At 38.6% G+C, this 25832-nt stretch overlaps 1 protein-coding gene and 1 pseudogene across 2 annotated transcripts; one reads left to right on the top strand and one right to left on the bottom strand.

Annotated features, from left to right (window-relative positions):
- Positions 1-13: 13 nt before the first annotated feature.
- Positions 14-19879, top strand: CENPL (centromere protein L). Of its 2 annotated transcripts, XM_060396623.1 has the most exons (6): positions 14-496; positions 9005-9181; positions 9480-9569; positions 13713-13964; positions 17347-17889; positions 19220-19879. In XM_060396623.1, the coding sequence occupies exons 2-6, from the start codon at positions 9008-9010 to the stop codon at positions 19289-19291; spliced, it is 1131 nt and encodes a 376-aa protein (XP_060252606.1). In that variant the 5' UTR covers positions 14-496; positions 9005-9007; the 3' UTR covers positions 19292-19879. The 2 variants fall into 2 exon arrangements, with proteins under 2 accessions (XP_060252606.1, XP_012042954.1); XM_012187564.5 differs by lacking the exon at positions 9480-9569.
- LOC101113947 (small ribosomal subunit protein uS10-like) lies at positions 11074-11589 on the bottom strand (annotated as a pseudogene).
- Positions 19880-25832: the final 5953 nt, after the last annotated feature.

Here is a 25832-nt window from a genome sequence, read left to right as displayed (position 1 = left end):
CCGGCCGCAGAGCGAGTCGGGAAACGATTTTAAACGGACGAGGCGGCTGAACGCCAATTTGCCGCTTCTCAAAGGCGGGATTTCCGAGTTGGCGTTGGCCTCTGAGGGCTCAAGTGGAGAGGGGCGAGGTGGAACACACTGTCCCTTGCCCTTTCCCTCCGCGGGTTGAAGCAGACTCCTTATGAGCGAGGGTCGCGGAGCTGGTGGTTGAGGCAGCGGATATATCCCTTCCGGCTTGAAGTGCCAGGCTGGGCTGGCGTCTTTGGGAGCGGAGGTCTTCTTGCTGGGCTCGTTTGCGTCCGTTTTGAAGCGTCTTGTGGTGGATGGAGCTTGAAGGAATTTGGGAGGCCCAGGGGTTCCTCTGGACTTTCTCTTTGCTGTCATTTTGGCGGCTTTTTTACTTCGAGGATTTTCAGTTTCGATGGAGCTTTGGATCCCGTCTTGAAGAATGATTCGTGAAGGGAATGGGTGACAGCGTCATCACGGCGTTTTATTGGTAAGATACTTTGTTCAGCCGTAGCAGTAAACTTCGTGTTTTGCCCTGTCGTGTGGTCGTTACCTTTACAATACTTGGCTGCTCAAGTGCGTTTCACAGGACCTGCTTAGCTCTGGGCTAAGCATTTGTTGCAGGGTAAAGCCAATTCTGACTCCGTGTTGAAACTGTTTCTTTGACTTGGTTTTGTTATTATAATACATAGTGGCCTGCCTCAGAATTCTGCACCTCTGCCTGACTGTTATTAAAGTGCATTGGTTTAGAACTCTGCCCGTTTGTAGATGACAGGAGGGAAGAAATTAGCACATCCTCTGCCTAAGGCTTGTTCTTCTAGGAGATACTTTCTAGATTAATGGCCTTTTTACTTTGTTTCCTCACCTCCTCCCTTCTCTGATGTATAAAAGAACTGGCATCTAGCGCCAGATAAGATGGTCATTTTGAGATGTTAGTCTACCATCTTCTTGGTCAACTGGCTTTCCGAATAAAGTCATAAAATAAATAAAGAAATTTTCTTTATTGGAAAATAATTGGCTTCCCTGAACACCTCATCTCTGAATCATTGACCTGTCTCGTGGTGAGCAGAGTGAGCTTGGATTTGGTAATACATTGGTGTTGGGGCGATTGGACTTAGGTGTTGGTGGCAAGATACAAAGGTGATTTAAGTAAGGGTCCGTTTCTTCACAGACTTAACCACAGGAAAAAGAAGACCTTTCTTCACCTGCTTCTCCTACCAATTAACACATGCATAAAACATTTTGCATCCAACCTTAGAGGCCTGTTAGATTTTGGAAAGACCGTTTGTCTGTGGATCTTGGGGTGAGAACTAAAGCAGTAAAGAGTGAACCCAAATAGGGTCAGATACTATGATCAGATAAGGTAGTGCTTTGAAGCCCTCACAGAAAGAGTTCTGACTCCATTTATTTAGACGTGTGGGAATTGCTACGGGATCTCAAGCAAGGTAATGACAAGGTAAGAGAGGTGTCTATGGAAAAACTAGTCTTGGGTTGGGGAAAGGGGCTTGGGTTGGAAATAAGTGGCTAAAATGAAGGTGACTTGAGAGGGCTAATAAATATATTTTTAAGGAATATATCAGAATTTGATGGTAATTTGGATGTAAAACGAGTGAAGAGTAAAAGATGACTAAGGTGTATTTTAATGGGCAGGGAGAAAAATGAGAAGGAAGAGTTGGAATTGTTACCAAGAAACAGGGTAGTTGGAGAGGAAAGATTGGTCATGGAATAATGTTTAGCTTTGAACTTAATGAGTTCGAGGACACAGAAGTTCAGTGTCTTACAGGAAATTGGAAATGCAAGTGCAGAAGTATGGGACTAGAGGAGTCGTATATTGAATGAATGTTTCCTTATGGAGAACAGGTGATTTCAGAGTTTGGGGAGACACCAGCTGTTGCAACTGGAGGAAGCAAAGGAGTCAGCAAATGAATCAGAAAAAACTATAACAAACAAGGAGGAGAAATAGTTGAGTGTTTGAAAAGAACAAGATAGCAGAAAGTTTAGAGGAATAAGGATGAGCAAACTTGACCCAAAAATTGTCCATGATTTTCACAGAAACAGTGTTGACAGTCTTCAAAGGGCAGTGGTAATCTTCAAATTGCAGTGTCTTTATAGTGATAGATACATAAGAGATTGCTAAAGATATCTAGTAAAATATTTATTAGTAAATGGAGGCAAAAGTTGGATACCTATTTCCAGGAAATTGGTCTCAAAAGGAATGAGATGAATAGGTTTTAAACAAAAAATTTTTAGTGTTAGGAATATGAGAATATGCTCAGCAGTGGAAGAAAAGTATCCTGTGGAGTAGAGATAAGAGATGATAGAGGTTTGAAATAAACGTGGAAGATTGTGCCTAAGGGGGATGTGAAGGACTATGGAGATTGAGAATCAGTTGATGGATTGACTTTAGAAAGCAAGTGAAAGGACCTCTTTCCTTATAGTTGGAAGGAAGAATGTTAGGACAGTAAAATATTGAATCAAGATATATATTTAACCTCTTTAATTATGAGGCAGGGCAAAAATACTCATTGTTGAGTATGGAGTGAGAAAATAAAATAGATATAAATCATTTTCTGATCTTTAATGCATGGATTGGGCTATTTCACATTACTGTAGTATTAAATGCTTAAGGGAAATGTTTTCTCAAAACCAATCCTTTAAGCTAGTAGTCTTTCTCTCACTTTTGTTGTTGTTCACTTGCTAAGCTGTGTCTGACTGCCATCCTGTGGACTACAGCATACCAGGCTCCTCTGCCCTTCACTGTCTCCTGGAGTTTGCTCAGATTCATGTCGATTGTGTCAGTGATGCTATCTAACCATCTCATCTTCTGCCACCCCCTTCTCTTTTAGCCTTCAATCTTTCCCAGCATTGGGGTCTTTTCCGTTGAGTTGGCTCTTTGCATCAGGTGGCCAAAATATTGGAGCTTCAGTTTCAGTATCAGTTCTTCCAATGAATATTCAGGGTTGATTTGCTTTAGGGTTGACCCTTTTGATCTCCCTGCAGTCCAAGGGACTCTCAAAGTCTTCTCCAGCACCACAGTTCGAAAACCAATTCTTTGGCGCTCAGCCTTCTTTATGGTCTGACTCTCACTTCCATACATTACTACTGAAAACATAGCTTTCACTAAACGGACTTTTGTTGGCCAAGTGATGTCTCTGCTTTTTAATACACTGTCTACGTTTATTTCACTTCGTCTCAAGAGCAAGTGTCTTTTAATTTCATGTTTGTAGTTACCGTCCGCAGTGGTTTTGGAGTCCAAGAAATCTGTCACTGCTTTCACTTTTACCTTTCTATTTGCCATGTATTGATGGGACTAGATACCATGATCTTAGTTTTTTGAATGTTGAATTTTAAGCCAGCTTTTTTCACTCTGCTCTTTCACCCTCATTAAGAGAATTTTTAGTTCCCTTTCACTTTTTGCCATTAGAGTGGTACCTGCATATTTGAGATCATTGATATTTCTCCAGGTAATCTTGATTCCAGCTTGGTATTCACCCAACCTCGCATTTCCTATGATGTACACTGCATAAAATTTAAATAAGCAGGGTGACAATATACAGCCTTGTTGTACTCCTTTCCCAATTTTGAACCTGTCCTTTGTTCCATGTCTTGTTCTGATTGTTGCTTCTTTTTTTTTTTCCTGCATATATTTTATTTTATTTTTTTTTAATTAATTATTATTTTTTTTTTATAATTTTAAAATCTTTAATTCTTACATGCTTCTTGACCCACATACAGTTTTTCAGGAGACAGGTAAGGTGGGCTCGTGTTCCCATCTTTTTAAGAATTTTCCACAGTTTGTTGTGATCCATGCAAAGGCTTTAGCGTAGTCAGTGATAACAGAAGTAGATGTTTTTCTGGAATTCCCTTGCTTTCTCTGTGATCCAGTGAATGTTGGCAACTTGAACTCTTGTTCCTCTGCCTTCATGTACTGTTGAAACTCAGCTCGAAGGATTTTGACATCATCTTACTAGCATGTGACATGAGTGCAATTGTACAGTAGTTTGAACATTCTTTGGCATTGTCCTTCTTTAGGATTAGAATGAAAATTGACCTTTTCCAGTCCCGTGGCCACTGCTAAGTTTTCCAAATTTGCTGACATATTGAGTGCAATACTCTAAAAGCATCATTTTTAAGGATTTGAAATAGCTCAGCTGGAATTCCATCACCTCCTCTAGCTTTGTTTGTAGTAATGCTTCCTAGGGCTTCCTAAGGCCCACATGACTTCACACTCCAGGATGTCAGGCTCTAGGTGAGTTAACACACCATTGTGGTTATCCGGGATTATTAAGACCTTTTTTGTATAGTTCTTCTGTGTTTTCTTGCCACCACCTCTTAATCTTTTCTGCTTCTGTTAGGTCCTTGCTGTTTCTGTCCTTTATCATGCCCATCCTTATGTGAAATGTTTTCTTGGTATCTCCAGTTTTCTCTCACCTAGATAGACTAATGTTTTTTTGGAATTCATAGCATTTCTCTTTTAAGAGGAGTCAAATTTAGTCAGGCTTATTTTGTCTTGAAATTGATGCCTGCTGAAAAGTGGCGTGAAACAGAGAGGTAAGAGCACCTACTCTGGTGTTAAGACTGTCTGCATTTAAATTCTAGCTTTTGCATCTTTAAATGCATGACTGTGGCAAGTTACTTGATTTCTTTGTCTTTCCATCTGTCAGCTGGGAATATAATAACTCACCTCGTAGGACTGTTAAAGGGTTTAGAAAAGTACCTGGCACATGAAAATACTCAATAAATGTTAGCAATTATTCCAAATAACAAATTTGAAAAAGAAAACATTCTCTGTAAGTGATATTGATTGAAATTCCTTTCTGAATAGAAAAGTCTGTGAATTTAAAGCTAGACTGCTTTACAGTAGCTGCTATTTAAATTCTTTGGTATATGATCTTGCTCTGGGCATTATCTGAGCTTTGAGAACTATGTATTTAATTTATGTATGGAGTTTTGTGCAAGATAATAGAGTGTGTCATACTTTGACGTGATGAAATTTAAATATAGTAATAAAACTATTGTGAAAAAAATTTTAAAAGGGTAACCATACCAATTGTAGTTTAGTTGCTAAGAGTCCAACTCTTGTGGCCCCATGGACTGTAGGACACCAGGCTCTATGGGATTAACCAGGCAAGAATACTGGAGTAGGGTGCCGTGCCCTCCTTCATGGGATTTTCCTGACCCTCATCTCTTGCATTAGTAGGTGGATTCTTTACCACTAGCCACCGGGGAAGCACAACTCTGCCAGTACTTGGGAATAATTTTTATAACTTTTAAAGCATCAGTTTAGTTCAGTTCAGTCGCTCAGTCATGTCCGACTCTTTCAGACCCCATGAATTGCAGCACACCAGGCCTCCCGGTCCATCACCAACACCCGGAGTTCATTCAGACTCATGTCCATCGAGTTGCTGATGCCATCCAGCCATCTCATCCTCTGTCGTCCCCTTCTCCTCCTGCCCCCAATCCCTCCCAGCATCAGAGTCTTTTCCAATGAGTCAACTCTTCGGACGAGGTGGCGGAAGTATTGGAGTTTCAGCTTTAGCATCATTCTTTCCAAAGAACACCCAGGACTGATCTCCTTCAGAATGGACTGGTTGGATCTCCTTGCAATCCAAGGGACTCTCAAGAGTCTTCTCCAACACCACAGTTCAAAAGCATCAATTCTGCGCTCAGCTTTCTTCACAGTCCAACTCTCACATCCATACGTGACCACTGGAAAAACCATAGCCTTGACTAGATGGACCTTTGTTGGCAAAGTAATGTCTTTGCTTTTGAATATGCTCTCTAGGTTGGTCATAACTTTCCTTCCAAGGAGTAAGTGAGCGTCTTTTAATTTCATGGCTGCAGTCACCATCTGCAGTGATTTTGGAGCCCCCAAAAATAAAGTCTGACACTGTTTTCACTGTTTCCCCATCTATTTGCCATGAAGTGATGGGACCAGATGCCGTGATCTTCGTTTTCTAAATGTTGAGTTTTAAGCCAACTTTTTCACTCTCCTCTTTCACTTTCATCAAGAGGCTCTTTAGTTCTTCTTCACTTTCTGCCAGAGGGTAGTAGCATCTGCAAATCTGAGGTGATTGATATTTCTCCCAGCAATCTTGATTCCAGCTTGTGCTTCATCCAGCCCAGCAATTCTCATGATGTACTCTGCATATAAGTTAAATAAGCAGGGTGACAATATACACCCTTGACGTACTCCTTTTCCTATTTGGAACCAGTCTGTTGTTCCATGTCCAGTTCTAACTATTGCTTCCTGACCTGCATACAGGTTTCTCAATACGCAGGTCAGGTGGTCTGGTTTTCCCATCTCTTGAAGAATTTTCCACAACTTATTGTGATCCACACAGTCAAAGGCTTTGGCATAGTCAATCAAGCAGAAATAGATGTTTTTCTGGAACTCTCTTGCTTTTTCCATGATCCAGCGGATGTTGGCAATTTGATCTCTGGTTCCTCTGCCTTTTCTAAAACCAGCTTGAACATCTGGAAGTTCACGGTTCATGTATTGCTGAAGCCTGGCTTGGAGAATTTTGAGCATTACTTTACTAGTGTGTGAGATGAGTGCAGTTGTGCGGTAGTTTGAGCATTCTTTGGCATTGCCTTTCTTTGGGATTGAAATGAAAACTGACCTTTTCTAGTCCTGTGGCCACTGCTGAGTTTTCCAAATTTGCTGACATGTTGAGTGCAGCACTTTCACAGCATCATCTTTCAGGATTTGAAAGAGCTCAACTGGAATGCCATCACCTCCACTAGCTTTGTTCGTAGTGATGCTTTCTAAGGCCCACTTGACTTCACATTCCAGGATGTCTGGCTCCAGGTGTGTGATCACGCCATCGTGATTATCTTGGTTGTGAAGATCTTTTTTGTACAGTTCTTCTGTGTATTCTTGGCACCTCTTCTTAATATCTTCTGCTTCAGTTAGGTCCATACCATTTCTGTCCTTTATCGAGCCCATCTTTACATGAAGTGTTCCTGTGGTATCTCTAATTTTCTTGAGGAGATCTCTAGTCTTTCCCATTCTGTTGTTTCCCTGTATTTCTTTGCATTGATGGCTGAGGAAGGCTATCTTATCTCTCCTTGCTATTCTTTGGAACTCTGCATTCAGATGCTTGTATCTTTCCTTTTCTCCTTTGCTTTTCGCTTCTCTTCTTTTCACAGCTATTTGTAAGGCCTCCTCAGACAGCCATTTTGCTTTTTTGCATTTCTTTTCCATGGGGATGGTCTTGATCCCTGTCTCCTGTACAATGTCACGAACCTCCATCCATAGTTCATCAGGCATTCTGTCTATCAGATCTAGGCCCTTAAATCTATTTCTCACTTCCACTGTATAATCATAAGGAATTTGATTTAGGTCATACCTGAATGGTCTAGTGGTTTTCCCTACTTTCTTCAGTTTCAGTCTGAATTTGGCAATAAGGAGTTTCATGATCTGAGCCACAGTCAGCTCCCGGTCTTGTTTTTGCTGACTCTATAGAGCTTCTCCATCTTTGGCTGCAAAGAATATAATCAATCTGATGTCGGTTTTGAGCATCTGGTGATGTCCATGTGTAGAGTCTTCTCTTGTGTTTTAAATCATAACTCATTTCAATTTCAGGGTTCTATGAAATATTTCTGTTCAATTAAACCAATACTTCTTTTACAAAGAGTATTCAGCATTATAATAGGGTAATTATACAAGAGAAATATAAAGAGCACAGTTTCAAAGTAGTTTAGTCTCACCTAGAAAAGAGGAAATACACACCAAAAAAATAATACAAGGAAGTATGAATTTGGGCCAAAATTAGTGGTATAGACTAGGTGATCAAAGAGAGCTATATCGGCTGGTTTAGTCCTTAAGTTGTATCTGACTCACTGAGACCCTAAGGACTGTAGCCCACCAGGATTCTCTGTCCATGGGATTTCCCAGGAAAGAGTACTGGAGTGGGTTGCCATTTCCTTGTCCAGAGGGTCTTCCTGATCCAGGGATCGAACCTGTTTCTCCTGCCTTGGCAAATGGATTCTTGACCACTGAGCCACTGGGGATGGGCTGGTGTATTATTAATCTCCAAAGACTTTGTAGAATATTCTTGAGGGATTTTGTTAGAGTCATCTAGAGGGCTTTGGGGCTTTTTCAAAATATTGGCCCCTGAGACCTCATTCTATACACACAGGTACACTGCTTCCAGGAATGAGCCACTGATACAGACATAGACAGAAGTGTGTAACATAGGTCTTCTGGGGGGGTGGGGTGGGGATTGGTTAATAAAACCATGCTATTTGAAAGGAGATTAAATTCAAACATAGTCTTAAGGGAGATGGAATGGGAAAAGAACACTTGAGATAGGGAATATAGTTGATAGGGAGACACATGAAGATGAGAATGTATTTATGTCTAGGAAAAGGGTAAGAACAAGCTGAATTATGAAATAAAGAGGACCCAGCAGAAGAGAATTTATCTCACCACTGTAAAGTGTTTGTACAGGTGACTAATAATATTGTGTCATTTCTTTTTGTTTGTTCTGTTTTTGTTTTTCATTATTTTAAAAGTGCCATTTCCGAAAAATGGATTGCCCGCAGATACGGAATGCTCGGTTGTGGTAATAAGACCTGGTTAAGGAAGTAGCTTTGGGAATGAATGGGGAAACTGAGGAAGGAAAAACGCAAAAGAATATGCTTAATGACTGTATGTTAAAAAGTAGAAGTGGGAGACTACTTAAACAAATTTAAATTAACTTAGAAAGTTGACAGGAATTTTAAAATGGACCAGGTAGCTTTTAGAAGGAGAATGGAAGGAGTTGAATTTAGTTTTGAACATACTGTGTTTGAGGTATCAGTAAGATGTTCATGAAGATAGCCTGTTAGCCAATGAGAAATAGAAGATTTGGTTAAAAAGCAAAAACTTGAGGCAGAGAGAGGGAGGGAGAGAGAAAGAATTCCTTTACAGTAGGGAGAAGAATCAGTGAAACTACAAGCAGGAATTAACTTTTTAGTGTTTGGAATTCTGGTTTTATTTTTTTTTATGCAGACCATGGATTCTTATGATGCACCGGAATTGACTCCTAGACAAGATGCTTCCTCAAGGCTTAAAGATTTCTTTATAGGTGCCACCCCTCTGCAGAAACGATTAGAATCAGTCAGGAAGCAGACTTCATTTATCCCAACTCCACCGCGAAGGAAAATTCCCCAAGGCTCACAACTGCAGGTGTGTTATTTGTATTCCTTGGTGTTACCAGTAACTGAGAATGTCTGTGAAAAAAACATATAAATTTTTGTTACTATTTATTATACATATATATTATAAATATTTGTTACTAAAAGACACTTTTAGTATCTTCTTACTCCCTCAAGTAATGAATGAGAAATGGTTAAAACAATTATTTGTACTATCAGTGCTGTATGTTTTTTTAACTGCCTTTAATTTGGAATGTTTCCACAATATTTCTCTCTTATGACACTGACAGTTTTGAAGAATATGTTTCCTCCTCTTCTTTTTTAAATAGAATGTCCCTCATTTTGTACTGGAGTGGGTTGCCAGGCCCTCCGCCAGGGGATCTTCCCAGTCCAGGGATGGAACCCAGGTCTCCCGCATTGTAGGTAGATTCTTTATCGTCTGTGCCACCAGCGAAGCAATACAAAATGAGGAATATTGTATTTGTCTGATGTTTTCTCAAGATTAGACTGAAGTTATGTATTGCTAACTGGAATATCGTATAGGTGCTGTTGTGTCCTTTTGGGGGGAATAACACGTGATAGCACATGGGTGATGTTAATTTTGATCACACTGTTAGAAAGTTGCCCCAAAATTATTGTTTTATTTCCCCTGCAACTAATAAGCAGTCTGGGGGGGAGACACTTTAAGATAATACATATATCTGGTGCCTTGTCAAAATTTCACCTTAAACTTAACATCCCTTATCCATTGATGTTTTTTTCCTGATCCTATTTTTAAAAATTATTTAGTTTGTATTTATGTTTTAATTTTTCAGTCTTACTGGTTTTCTTTTTAAAATTAGTACTTATTGGAGTATGAATTGGAGTGTAAAGTTGCTTTACAACATTGTGTTAGTTTCTGTTGTATAGCAAAGTGAATCAGCTGTATATATACACATATGTCCCCTCTTTTCTGGATTTCCTTCCCATTTAGGTCTCTACAGAGCATTGAGTAGAGTTGCCTAATTCCATCTTTATCATGATGTTTGCAAAATAATGGTTTTCCATCTCTATTTGCTCTGTATTTTCCAGCTAGCTTTTGGTATTATATTTTAGGCCCTTCTCATTTCTATTCCATTTGTTTATCCATTTATCTGTACGGATTCATTAAATCTTGTTTATTATTTTAAATTTGTTTTATTTTTTTATTGGGGTATAATTGCTTTATAATGTTGTTAGTTTCTGCTGTACCACAAAGTGAATCAGCTATATGTGTGTGTATATATGTGTATCTCCACTCCCTCTTGGACCTCTCCCCACCCATCTAGGTCACCACGGAGCACTGAGCGAGCTCCCTGTGCTACACAGTAGGTGCCCACTAGGCGTCTCTTTTATACATGGCAGTGCACACATGTCAGTCCCAGTCTCCCAGTTCATCCCAGCTCCCCCTCCCCGCCATGTCCCCATGTCCTTTCCCTACATCTGCATCTCTATTCCTGCCCTGCGTATAGCATCTGTACCATTTTTCTAGATTCCACACACATTCGTTAATATACGATATATTTTTTTCCCCTTCTGATTTACTTTAGTCTGTATGACAGACGCTAGGTCCATCCATGTCTCTACAGATGACCTGATTTCGTTCTTTTTTATGGCTGAATAATATTCCATCGCATATGTGTACAATATCTTTATTCATTTGTCAGTGGACATTTAGGTTGCTTCCATGTCCTGACTATTGTAAACTGTGCTGCAATGAACATAGGGTCTTTTTGAATTAGGTTTTTCTCAGGATATATGCCCAGAAATGGGATTGCTGGGTCATATGGTAGTTCGGTTTTTAGTTTTTTTTAGAGAATCTCCATACTGTTCTGCATAGTGGTTGTATCAGTTTACATTCCCACCAGTAGTGCAAGAGGGTTCCCTTTTCTCCACACCCTCTCCAGCATTTATTTATTTATAACAACTGATTATCAGTTTATTAAAAAGTTTGATTTAAGCATCAGCAGTGGTGACTTCCACCTCAACTCTTGGCTCAGTACTGACAGAAGTGATCTGCTTGACAATCTCACAGGGACTGTGCAGGTCAGTGAGTCACTTTTGGATCCTCATGTGGAATTGATCCCAAGTCTTAGAACCTTCACCACAAGGAGTTTTCCTTGCAGTAATTCTCAGAGTCTCGGTAGGCATCCGAAGAGGTCCTTTCACTTAGAGAGTCTTTTCCTTCACGCCTCTGATCAGGTAGGCACATTCCTTCTCTAGAGATTTCAGGCTGTGACTGGTGAGGGTAATCCTAATCCGGTGAATGGCCACCTCTGGCTCCACAGGAATCTTGCTGGTGCCTTTAAAGGCCATGGCTGTGATGTGGCTTCCTGATCGACTTGTTTGTCCCCAAGAGCAAACAGTGGTGAATCATGATCAGGGGCGGATGGCAAGGCCTCTGCTGCAGTGGCAGCCGTGTCTTCCTCAAAGAGTCAGCATGTGAGATTTTTTTGATGACGACTATTCTGACCAGTGTGGGGTGATACCTCATCGTAGTTTTGTTCTGCATTTCTCTAATAATTAGTGATACTGAGCATCTTTTCCTGTGTCTTTTGGCCGTCTGTATATCTTCTTTGGAGAAATGTCTATTTAGGTCTTCTGCCCATTTTTGATTGGGTTTTTTATTTTAATATTGAGCTTTATGAACTGTTTGTATATTTTGGAGATTAATCCCATGTCAGTTGCTTTGTTTGAAAATATTTTCTCCTGTTCTGAGGGTTGTCTTTTCGTCTCATTTATGGTTATCTTTGCTATGCAAAAGCTTTTTAAGTTTAATTAGGTCCTATTTGTTTATTTTTGTTTTCATTTTAATTATTCCAGGAGGTGGATCAAAAAAGATCTTGTTGTGATTTATGTCAGAGAGTTCTTGCTGTTTTTGCCCCTTTGTGATTGGTCTTACATTTAGGTCTTTAGTGGATCAAAAAAGATCTTGATGTGATTTATGTCAGAGAGTTCTTGCTGTTTTTGCCCCTTTGTGATTGGTCTTACATTTAGGTCTTTAGTGGATCAAAAAAGATCTTGATGTGATTTATGTCAGAGAGTTCTTGCTGTTTTTGCCCCTTTGTGATTGGTCTTACATTTAGGTCTTTAATCTATTTTGAGTTTATTTTTGTGTATGGTGTTAGGGAGTATTCTGATTTCATTCTTATGAATTCCTGTTTGTTTGTTTTTTTAATTCTTCTAATTCCTTACTAAATTATTTTGGTGTTTATATTGTCCCAGATTTGTCTAGTGGCAATATGCTGTTTTGATCATTCATTAAAAAACCCTAAACCTTGTATATAACATTCATAATTTATAATTTTATTGAAGCATGAAATAAAGCCCTAGTGAATACAAGTTTAATGGATGCTTCTGAGTCGCTTAGCAAGAAGTCTGACCAATCAGTCACCCGCACCTTCCTTATAACTTTGTTTTCTTTTCTCTGTTTTAGGTCTAGGACCTTTTGGGATATGGGAAAATTTTTGCTTCTTTATGAAAACTTCCTAGTCCTGGTAATGAAAGTGATAGCTTTTAACCAGAAAACAGAGATTGAATATAAATTCAAGAATAGTATGTCTGGTTCAGTGTTTCCTTTTCTCTATGTGATACAAATAATTTTGCCAAATCTTTTTTTGGTTGTACCAGATGGGTTTGTGGGATCGTAGTTCCCTAACCAGAGGTTGAACCTGGGCCCCTGCAGTAAGAGCACCAAGTCCTACCCACTGGACTGCCAGGGAATCTCCCTGCAACCTTTTTTTGCTCCAAATCTTTGGATAGTAATAAGAAAAACATTTTATAACTTTTCCGTGAGTACTTCAGTCAGGACAAATATTTTTGTCAAGTGGACAACTGTGTTGAAAGTTCTAAAAGAGGTGGAACTGTGAGACTATATCAGGAAGTATGGATTCTATAGAAAACTTCAATTCAGGGTAAAACTAGGAGCTTATATGGGGGTGTATGTGAACACCCTCAACAATGCCCTAGGGCCAGTACAAATGAACTATTTTGTTTTTGATGGTACCTGTGATTCCAGAAATATAGACAAGTACGTAACGTCAGATAATAAATGCTGTGGGGGAAAAAAAAAACATGTTAAGGAGATACAGAGTGACAAAGTTGGAATGGATGCAGGTGCTGCTTTAGATAGGGTGCCCTCTTGACATTTGGGCAGAGAAAGGAAAGGACCATGTCCTGTAAACACTCTGGGAAGAACATCAAAAAGGGAAGGCACAGCATATGCAAAAGTCTGTTCAAAGATCTTCAAAGAGTCCTACATACTCAGTTTGACTGGAATGCGAAGATCAGGTATCCAGTAATAGATCTGTTAAATACTTAAAATACTATGATTAAGTTCTTAGTTTCCAAATTTTTTAACAAAATTTATTTATTTATTTATGACTGCACAAGCACAGGGGCTTAGTTGCTCTGTGGCATGTGGAATCTTCCTGCACTGAACTGGTGTCCACTGTATGGCAAGACAGATTCTCAGCCACTGGGCCACCAGGGAAGCCCCTAATGTTTCCTTATTCTCTGACTTCTTTTGTCTTGATTTTTTTTAGGAAGATGTTGATCCTCAAAAGTTTGCAGTCCTTCTGCATAAACAGTGGACTTTATATAGTTTAACTCCCTTATATAAATTCTCCTATACTGATTTCAAAGAGTACTCTAAACTTCTGACTGCATTTATTGCTGCTGAAAAGAAGAAAGGACTTGCTGTGGAAGTGGGAGACGACTTCAACATCAAAGTGGTTTTCTCTACTCTTATGGGAGTGAAAGGAACAGAAAGAGATCCTGAAGCATTTCTTGTCCAGGTATATCATAAAAGCCGTACTTGCTTCCTAGGAGAAAGGAGTGTGCATTGTTTTGGTTTAGAAATTGTACTATATTCTTACTGTTTTTAAAATTCTCAAGTGTGTGATTTATAACCTGTGTTGTATCTTGTTTGATCAAATTATAGCAATTAGATTTTTCCTTTTACAATATAACCCTGTTTTTGTTTCTGTTTTTTTTTTTTAAGAAAAGTTAAATATTTAAGTACAAACAAAGTTAAAAACCACAGGATAACATTTTGGTACACATCTATTTGGCAGTAGACAATCTGAATAGACCTAGGCCTAGTAAAGAAGTGGAGTCAATAATTAATAACCTTCCAAAACAGAAAGCAACAGGTCTGGATGGGTTCACTGGTGAATTCCACCCAACATTTAGAGACGAGGTTATACCCATTTCCTACAAGCTTTTTCAGAGGCTAGAAGCAGAGGGAATACTTCCTAAGGGAAAGGCCAGTATTACCCTAATACCAAAACTAGGCAAAGACGTTATAAGAAAACTGCAGACTCCATCATGAACCTAGATATGTCTGTTTGGCTATTTGTATCTATTAAAATCGTGGTCATATTGTCCATCTTTTTGTAATATGATTATGGCTTTTTTAAAAACTAATAATCTGCACTGTAACTAGTTAACTCATGTCATTTTGAGTAACTAAATGTAAATTTTGCATTTTTGTAAATTTATCTGTATATTTCTATGGTTTTTACTGGGAATAAAATCCTAGAGTAGATATATCATACCAAATTACTCTTAGAAATGTAACATTTTACATTCCTTCCTATATGTAGTGTATACAAGTAGTATGACTATCCTTTGTTTTATTAAGAAACCAGATTTATTTTATTGTTCATGCCTGCTACTTCTGTTTCTGCTTAGTTAACTCATTTTAGTCATTGGTAAGTTCTGAAACAGTTGAAATTTTGTTTATTCGATAAGGGGTCAGCAAACTATGACCTGAAGCCCAGATAGAGCATGCTGCTTGGCTTTGTAAGTTATGTTTTCTTGAAATAGATCCCCTTTCATTTGTTTCCATAGTCTATGGCTGCTTTTGTGTTACAGCAGCAGAGTTGAGTAGTTGCTACAGAGACCATATGGCTTGCAAAGCCTAAAGTATTTACTTTCTATCTGACCCTCTACAGAAAAGGTTTCCTGACCCCTGGTATAGATCATGGTATTGGCAAGGATTTCAGGATTATTGGGATTAGGTTCAGGTACATATAACAGAAAGTCTAAATAACAGTGAATTAAAAATGATAGAGGTTTAGTTATCTTGCAAAAAAGTGTCCAGAGGTAAGCTTTTCAAGGCTGATAAATGCTTCATGAAATTATTAATAATCTAAGCTCCTTCTGTCTACTCTATCATCCTTGGTATGTGGCTTCCATGCTTACGGTCTCATTGTAATCTAAATTGGCTCCTGGAGTTCTAAATGTTGTATATAAGTTCAAGGCGAGGAGGAGGAGGAGGATGGGAAGGGCAGACAGGTTGCCTGCCACTGAGTAAATTTTGAATGAGACTTGCTGAGAGCCAACAGTAATTTCTCTTTACATCCCAATTGGAAGGGAAACTAGAAATTTTTTTTAGTAGGTAGTTCGCCAGCCCAAGTGAAATCTCTGTATTATTGTGGAAGGAAAAATAGATACTGGGTAGATATTTAGCAGTCTCTGTCAAGTAAAGCAGTTGATGCCTTAAGAAGTTACATGGTTTGCATGTCATCAGGCAAGCAAATATTCTTGTGAGAAATAGAAATGACCTCTTGAATTCCTAGTGTAGTATCCTAATAGTTTTCAAATTAAATCTGTTTCTTGACAGAGTTATAGGACTTTTAGATTATGAAAATATGATAGACATACTATATCTGAGCTTTAAAAGTATTTGAAAGTCTCTTACAACTTTCTGAACAAGGAGGAGAATGGTCAAAGTAATTGTTTACATGATTGTCTCTAAAGGGATATAATACAGGGCTGTGATCTTCACCTTGTCCTGGTTGAACTTAAATTAAAACTTCTATAACTATCTGGAAGGTATGTTTGTTGTATAATTTGCAGATTTGACATTTGAGGGGTTAGTCAATGTACTAGAAAATATAATCAAGATCTAGAAGATCGGAATGGATTGGCACAGTGGGTCAAATTGAAAGAGATTAAAATTTTAATAGGTATACGTTTATTGCCTTAGTATGAGTTGTGGGGGTTGGGGGATTCACTTAATAACGATGAAAATGAGTGTGTAGGGCTAATTTATGTAACGTTTTCAACTAAAAACCAGAAAACTACTGCAATCTAAGGTTAGATTAGTAGGAGTATAATATAGGTTAAAGGTGGTAACAGTCCTGTAATCAGACGTTTTTGAAGTCATTATGTTCACCTACGAATGACTCCTGTGCCAAAGGTTTTCAGAGAAGTGTGTCCAAATAGTGAGAGAACGTGAACGTGTGTCATAGGAAGAATGGTTGAAGAAACTGGAGATATTGACCTTGGCAGCATATGATAGAGACCATCAAATATTTGCAGGGCTTTTTCTGTAGAAGAGAGATTAGATCAGATTTGATCTATATGCATGTAAGGAAAAAAGCAGGACCAGTGGTTGGAAACTATGGGGTCTAACAGACAAAAGAGCATTTTAAGTGGGGAGACAGAGCTGCCTTAGGAAATAGTGACATCTTTCCCAATGGAATAATTCAAGCACATTGGATCTGGTGAACTTTTACTTTACAATCCCTTCTCAGGTTGTGATTTTTTTTTTTCAGGATGCTATACCTGATTATACCTTATTGATATTCCTTATTTTGCATTTGATTGCACCAAGATCTTGCCATATACCTTGTTAGGACAAGGTATAGGCAGAGTATTAGGAGAAAGGTCAGTTAACTTGAATAAAGCCTAATAATGATTAGGGAGACAATTCTTTGTGTGGTTTTTGGCAGGTAATATTAATTCAACATATCTTCTTATTTTTAAATGTACTATATTAACTAATGTTGAGACGATGTAATTTAGGAGTAAATGTACTTCTGTTTTTTATTTTATATATTTATTTTTGGCTACATTGCTGTATGAGGATCTTTGTTGCTATGTGAGGGCTTTCTCTAGTTTGGCGAGTTGGGGTTATTCTCTAGTTGGCAGTGTGAGGGCTTTTATTTTGTGGCTTCTCTTGTTGCAGAGCATGGGCTCTAGGGCACAGGTCCAGTGGTTGTGGCTAGTGGGATTAGTTGCCCCAAGGCATGTGAAATCCACCCTGGCCAGGGATCCAACCCCTGTCTTGTGCATTGGCAGGTGGATTCTTAACCACTGGACCACACAGTGAAGTCCAGAATAAATGTACTTTTGAATTTAATGAACCTGTTTGATTTTCCTTCATAGATTCTGTCAAAATCTCAATTGCCATCTGAGCACAAAGAAGGGAAAGTGTTGTGGACTGGTTGGTTCTGCTGTGTATTTGGAGACAGTCTTCTGGAGACTGTTTCAGAAGATTTCACCTGTCTACCCTTATTCCTTGCAAATGGTGCAGAGACTAATACAGCTATAATTGGAACCTGGTTTCAGAAAACTTTTGACTGTTACTTCCGTCCCTTAGCAATCAGTTCATTTAATCTTTCCTGGATGGCTGCTATGTGGACTGCATGCAAAATGGACCATTATATGGCCACCACTGAATTTCTTTGGTCTGTACCCTGTAGCCCTCATAGTCTGGACATTTCTTATGCCATACATCCAGAAGATGCAAAAGCTTTATGGGACAATGTTCACAAAACACCTGGGGAAGTTACCCAGGAGGAAGTTGACTTGTTCATGGACTGCCTGTATTCACATTTCCATAGGCATTTCAAAATTCATTTATCAGCCACAAGATTGGTTCGTGTTTCAACATCTGTAGCTTCAGCACATACTGATGGAAAAATAAAGGTTAGTTTGAAAAAATCTAGTTATTTTTTCTTATTCTTGCATAGTTTTTAGAATGCATGGCAATTATATTTTCCACATTGAAGAAATACTTTGGAATACTCAGAATTCAATTCCATGAAGTCCTTATATTTTTTAAAATTTTACTTCCATATGCTCATGTTCTATTAATAAGTATATTTTCAAACTATTTTATATAGTGTGTTCGTATCCATCTGTGAATATGAGGGTGGCCCTGTTTTATCTGGACTATTCTAAGAACCTCTCTTAATGATGTAAGACAGTAATTGTGGTTCCTAGGTTCAAATAATGCCAGATGATAGCTAACATTTGTTAAGCACTAACTGTGCCAAGCATTATTAAGCATTTTTATACATATTGTCCTATTTAGTTTTCACAACAACCTGCTTGCATAGGTGGTAAAGAGAAATTGTGGCACAGAGGATAAGTATGCTCCCTAAGGATCACACAGCTAATAAGTGGAGTTGAAACTTAAACCCAGGCATCTGACTCAAAGGCTTATATACTTTTAACTGCAACACTGTACTGCCTCTCAGAAGTTTGAAATTAATGTGTTAACTAAGTTTCTGTCTCTGGTTTGTTTCTATAAAACATTTTTGGTGTTGTGTAGTTAACCTGGGGTATCCTCTAATGCACATTAGTGAAGTCTCCTTTATGTACAGTTGGGAAGGTCCTCTGGAGGAGGAAATGGCAACCCACTCCAGTATTTTTGCCTAGAGAATCCCATGGACAGAGGAGCCTGGCGGGCTACAGTCCATGGGGTTGTAAAAAGTCGGACACGACTGCCAATGTAGGAGACATAAGAGACATGGGTTCAGTCTTCCCATGGGGTCAGGAATATCCCCTGGAGGAGGACATGGCAACCCACTCTAGTATTCTTGCCTGGAAAACCCCATGGACAGAGGAACCTGGTGGACTACGGTCCACTGGGTTACAAAGAGTTGGACACAGCTGAAGCGTCTTAGCACACACGTACATACCTTTGAGAAGGAAGCTATGAAACTCTTTCTAGAAAGTGGAGATATATAAGTCTAAGCGGTTCATAGATGCCCTTCCCCTAACCCCCTTTCTTTAAGCTAATCAGTGGAAGCCAGGATAAATAAGAACCTTAATCTAATTCCTTCTAAGCACCATTGACTAATAGTTGCAAATTTGTTAAAGTCAGGGATCTTAGAATAACAATAGTTTAGGTTCCTATTCATAGTTTAGGTTATAGATACAGAATTTAAAATAAGTCTGGAATATTTATCAGATATCAAACTATATTATTATAATTAATCGTATTTTAATTTAAATGTCTTTTTTCCCCCAGATTTTGTGTCCTAAATACCTTATTGGAGTGCTGGCGTATTTGACAGAACTGGCAGTTTTTCAAATTGAGTGAGGTCTTATGGGGACTATAAGTTATGGATTAAATACCTTTTTCTCACTGACTGACTGCTTAATTGCCAAACTGAGAGGGACTACAGGAGAAATGGGCATCTATCCATCTGTTTTCCTCACAGTGCCTTGGAGTTACCCAGATGAAAGCCAAGAAGCATCTAGAAGAACAAAGAAGGTGGTAGTGGATGAACCACAGCCAGGTGCCTGTGTAATAGTCATGATCATCTGGGATTCTAGTCTCTAGACTATGTGGAGTTGTTAATTTGTTGGCCATCTTCCTCACAAATATATGTTTATTATGTCAAACTTTTTAGGATTCAAATCAAATACCTCTAATACTGAATATTTCTGGTTTGCATCTTTAAAACCTTTAATCCCTATTTTTAAGCATTTTAGACTTGCATTCAGAGAGATTTTCTGTCTTCTACAGACATTTTCCTAGCATCGTTTTGCTGTAGACAACAGGCAATCAAAATCCTCTCCAAAGGAAACTAAAGTTGCTGTCCTTTTTAAGCCACTAATATGCTTCTGTTTTTAACTGTTTAATTCTTATTGCAATGTTGAATTAAATATTCAATTTTAAAATGAACTCTTGTGTTTGTTTATCAGTGTCTTGATGACAAACTTTTATTTAATGTCACAGGAATGGGAAGTTATAGGCTTTTTCTCTATAAAGGTTACACAATGGCTGTTGTGGAATCATACAAATCAGAGAGTTGAAAGACAGCTGTGAGTCTCTTTTGAGGGCAGGGATTATTTCATGTAACTTTCATGTCCTTAGTTTTGTTTTAACACAGTGCTTACTAAATATCTGTAGATTAAGTGAATTAATTTTAACCTACTCTTCCATTTTACAGATGAAAACTGCAAAATAGTGCAACATAGACTTGCATAAGACGTTATGTCTAAAACGTCTTTTTACTCACTGAGCAGAGGAACAGTTTGTTTAACTTAAGAAAAAATGTGTTTTAAAATCTTCTCGGAAAGAAAATAACTTTAATAGGCTGTGATTAAAAAGCAAAGACTAACTTCTGGAATGGGTTATTGTTTCACATATACTAGGAACAGCAGAGGTAGTGAAACAAGCATGGGCTTTGGAGTCAGACATTCCTTGATTCAACTAATATTAAGCTCCTACTCTGTGCTTAGAGTTGTATTGGGTTATAAGAGATTTAGTAGTGAGGATAAAAAGGAGCCCTGGCTTATGGAAATTATATTCAAGGAGAGGAAGGCAAAAAATAAATAATTTCAAGTACAGATAAATGCTGTAAATAAAGCAGTGCAATAAGAAGAGTGACTGGGATGGGGCCTATTTTATATACAACAGTGGCTCTCTGAGGAGGTGACATTTGAGCTGAGTCCTAAATGATGAGAGAGAACCAGCTGTATGAAGATCTGAGCAAGTGTGTGCTAGACAAGTGAAACTGCAAGAGCAAAGGCCTTGAGAAAGGTAAGAGCTTGGCTTCTTTGAGGAATAAATGAAGTCTGTGTGGCCGGAGCATGGGGAGTATGGGTGGAGTAGCATGAGATGAAACTGAAGAGTGCAGCAGAGACTTACTTAGGCCATGGTGTTGTATCTCCCAATTTTCGCCTGGGCATGTGGCTACCCAGTTAAAGATGACATGTTCTAGCTTTTCTCAGGTAGGTATAGTCAAATGACTGAGTGCTCACCTATGGCATAAAAATGCCAGTGTCATATAGATCTTCTAGGAGCTTAGAAACAGGCATGCACCCCTTGCCCTTTTCTTATTTTTCTTCCAATTTTGGTGTTTGGAATGCATATAATGACTGGTTCTCTAGCTGCTTTTTTAGGTCATTAGTGTGAGTGTCAGGTCCTAGGGATGGCAGAGTATGGCCTGGAAGGAGTTTGTGCCCTGAGGAATTTTTTTGGCTGTGCTTGGTCTTGGGCCTTCCCAGATGGCTCAGATGTAAAGAATCTGCCTGTCAGATTCAGGAGACAGGAGTTTGATATCTGGATCCAGAAGATCCCCTGAAGGAGAAAATGGCAACCCACTCCAGTATTCTTGCCTGGAAAATTCCATGGACAGAGGAGCCTAGCAGGCTGTATTCCATGGGGTTGCAAAGAGTCAGAAATGACTGAGCACACATCTACACACATGCTGAGTCTTGGTGGAGGTCTGTGGGCTCTTCATTGTAGCACACAAACTTTTCTAGTTGTGAAGGCTTCTCTAGTTGTGGCATGCGGGCTTAGTTTCCCTGAGCTGTGTAGGGTCTTAGTTTCCCAACCAGGGATCCAAGTCCCCTGCACTGGAAGGCAGATTCTTATCCACTGGACCACCAGGAAAGTCCCCCTGAGAACTTCTTGAAGCTGAACCCCAGTGCCATTCTTGGATGATCTTTATCCAGACTTACGTATCAGAGATGTAAACTTCTATCTTGTTTAAGCTCTTGTTACTTTGGTTTCTCTTGCTCATAGTCCAAACCTAATTCTAAATGATAGAGGAGGGATCCACATCATTTAAGGTTTTACTGGTAGTGTGAAGAAACTGGATTTTATTCTAAATGCAATGGAGAGCCACTGATGTTTTAAGCAGAAGAGTTAATGTGACCCAATTTGTATCTTACAAGATTTTATAAGATATAATGGATAAAGAGTTGTAGGTATGCAAGAGTAGAAAAGGGAAAAACATTTACTAGAAATGGTGCTGCCTCATGGGGAAGTTAGCAATATCTAGCAAAATTATGTGTGATTTACCCTTTGGCTAGCAATCCCACTTGTGGGATTCTGTCCCCAAAATACACTAGCAAAAATACAAATTGAAGTGGGAATGAGGCTATTTATATTACAACAGTATATGTAATAGCAAGACAAAAAAAATCCAAATGCTCATCAGAAAGGGATTTATTGAATAATGATATGTCTGCATAGTGAATTACTACTATGTAGTTATAAAAGGATTTGAGGAAGATAGCTAATATTGCCATGGAGTTATCTCTGCTGCTGCTGCTGCTGCTAAGTCGCTTCAGTCATGTCTGACTCTGCGTGACCCCATAGATGGCAGCCCACCAGGCTCTCCTGTCCCTGGGATTCTCCAGGCCAGAACACTGGAGTAGGTTGCCATTTCCTTTTCCAATGCATGAAAGTGAAAAGTGAAATCTTTTCTGACCATAATGCATTAAGATTAGATCTCAATTACAGGAGAAAAACTATCAAAAATTCCAACATATGGAGGTTGAACAACACACTTCTGAATAACCAACAAATCACAGAAGAAATCAAAAAAGAAATCAAAATATGCATAGAAACTAATGAAAATGAAAACACAACAACCCAAAACCTGTGGGACACTATAAAAGCAGTGCTAAGAGGAAAGTTCATGGCAATACAGGCATACCTCAAGAAACAGAAAAAAGTCAAATAAATAACCTAACTCTACACCTAAAGCAACTAGAAAAGGAAGGATTGGAGAACCCCAGAGTTAGTAGAAGGAAAGCAATCTTAAAAAATAGGGCAGAAATAAATGCAAAAGAAACAAAAGAGACCATAGCAAAAATCAACAAAGCCAAAAGCTGGTTCTTTGAAAGGATAAATAAAATTGACAAACCATTAGCCAGACTCATCAAGAAGCAAAGGGAGAAAAATCAAATCAATAAAATTAGAAATGAAAATGGAGAGATCACAACAGACAACACAGAAATACAAAGGATCATAAGAGACTACTATCAGCAGTTATATGCCAATAAAATGGACAACGTGGAAGAAATGGACAAATTCTTAGAAAAGTACAATTTTCCAAAACTGAACCAGGAAGAAATAGAACATCTTAACAGACCCATCACAAGCACGGAAATTGAAACTGTAATCAGAAATCTTCCAGCAAACAAAAGCCCAGGTCCAGACGGCTTCACAGCTGAATTCTACCAAAAATTTAGAGAAGAGCTAACACCTATCCTACTCAAACTCTTCCAGAAATTGCAGAGGAAGGTAAACTTCCAAACTCATTCTATGAGGCCACCATCACCCTAATACCAAAACCTGACAAAGATACTACCAAAAAAACTACAGGCCAATATCACTGATGAACATAGATGCAAAAATCCTCAACAAAATTCTAGCAATCAGAATCCAACAACACATTAAAAAGATCATACACCATGACCAAGTGGGCTTTATCCCAGGGATGCAAGGATTCTTCAATATCCGCAAATCAATCAATGTAATTCACCACATTAACAAATTGAAAAATAAAAACCATATGATTATCTCAATAGATGCAGAGAAGGCCTTTGACAAAATTCAACATCCATTTATGATAAAAACTCTCCAGAAAGCAGGAATAGAAGGAACATACCTCAACATAATAAAAGCTATATATGACAAACCCACAGCAAACATTATCCTCAATGGTGAAAAATTGAAAGCATTTCCCATAAAGTCAGGAACAAGACAAGGGTGCCCACTTTCACCACTACTCTTCAACGTAGTTCTGGAAGTTTTGGCCACAGCAATCAGAGCAGAAAAAGAAAGAAAAGGAATCCAAATTGGAAAAGAAGAAGTAAAACTCTCACTGTTTGCAAATGACTTGATCCTCTACATAGAAAACCCTAAAGACTCCGCTAGAAAATTACTAGAGCTAATCAATGAATAAAGTAAAGTTGCAGGATATAAAATCAACACACAGAAATCCCTTGCATTCCTATACACTAATAATGAGAAAGTAGAAAAAGAAATTAAGGAAACAATTCCATTCACCATTGCAACGAAAAGAATAAAATACTTAGGACTATATCTACCTAAAGAAACTAAAGACCTATATATAGAAAACTATAAAACACTGGTGAAAGAAATCAAAGAGGACACTAATAGATGGAGAAATATACCATGTTCATGGATTGGAAGAATCAATATAGTGAAAATGAGTATACTACCCAAAGCAATTTACAAATTCAATGCAATCCCTATCAAGCTACCAGCCATATTTTTCACAGAACTAGAACAAATAATTTCAAGATTTGTATGGAAATATAAAAAACCTCAAATAGCCAAAGCAATCTTGAGAAAGAAGAATGGAACTGGAGGAATCAACCTGCCTGACTTCAGGCTCTACTACAAAGCCACAGTCATCAAGACAGTGTGGTACTGGCACAAAGACAGAAATATAGATCAATGGAACAAAATAGAAAGCCCAGAGATAAATCCACACACATATGGACACCTTATCTTTGACAAAGGAGGCAAGAATATACAATGGAGTAAAGACAATCTCTTTAACAAGTGGTGCTGGGAAAACTGGTCAACCACTTGTAAAAGAATGAAACTAGATCACTTCCTAACACCACACACAAAAATAAATTCAAAATGGATTAAAGATCTAAATGTAAGACCAGAAACTATAAAACTCCTAGAGGAGAATATAGGCAAAACCCTCTCAGACATAAATCACAGCAGGATCCTCTATGATCCACCTCCCAGAATTCTGGAAATAAAAGCAAAAATAAACAAATGGGATCTAATTAAAATTAAAAGCTGCTGCACAACAAAGGAAAATATAAGCAAGGTGAAAAGACAGCCTTCTGAATGGGGAGAAAATAATAGCAAATGAAGCAACTGGCAACTAATCTCAAAAATATACAAGCAACTTATGCAGCTCAATTCCAGAAAAATAAATGACCCAATCAAAAAATGGGCCAAAGAACTAAATAGACATTTCTCCAAAGAAGACATACGGATGGCTAACAAACACATGAAAAGATGCTCAACATCACTCATTATTAGAGAAATGCAAATCAAAACCACAATGAGGTACCACTTCACACCAGTCAGAATGTCTGCGATCCAAAAATCTGCAAGCAATAAATGCTGGAGAGGGTGTGGAGAAAAGGGAACCCTCCTACACTGTTGGTGGGAATGCAAACTAGTACAGCCACTATGGAGAACAGTATGGAGATTCCTTAAGAAATTGCAAATAGAACTACCTTATGACCCAGCAATCCCACTGCTGGGCATACACACCGAGGAAACCAGAATTGAAAGAGACACATGTACCCCAATGTTCATCGCAGCACTGTTTATAATAGCCAGGACATGGAAACAACCTAGATGTCCATCAGCAGATGAATGGATAAGAAAGCTGTGGTACATATACACAATGGAGTATTACTCAGCCGTTAAAAGAATACATTTGAATCAGTTCTGATGAGATGGATGAAACTGGAGCCGATTATACAGAGTGAAGTAAGCCAGAAAGAAAAACACCAGTACAGTATACTAACACATATATATGGAATTTAGAAAGATGGCAATGATGACCCTGTATGCAAGACAGCAAAAAAGACACAGATGTGTATAATGGACTTTTGGATTCAGAGTGAGAGGGAGAGGGTGGGATGATTTGGGAGAATGGCATTATAACATGTATAGTATCATGTAAGAATCGAATCGCCAGTCTATGTCTGACCCAGGATACAGCATGCTTGGGGCTGGTGCACAGTGATGATCCAGAGAGATGTTATGAGGAGGGAGGTGGGAGGGGGGTTCATGTTTGGGAATGCATGTACACCCGTGGTGGATTCATGTCAAT

This window comes from Ovis aries, chromosome 12 (assembly GCF_016772045.2).
Source record: "Ovis aries strain OAR_USU_Benz2616 breed Rambouillet chromosome 12, ARS-UI_Ramb_v3.0, whole genome shotgun sequence".
Lineage (NCBI taxonomy): Eukaryota > Metazoa > Chordata > Mammalia > Artiodactyla > Bovidae > Ovis > Ovis aries.
Note: the sequence above shows the minus strand (reverse complement) of the source record. Positions and strands in the feature narration are given on the sequence as shown.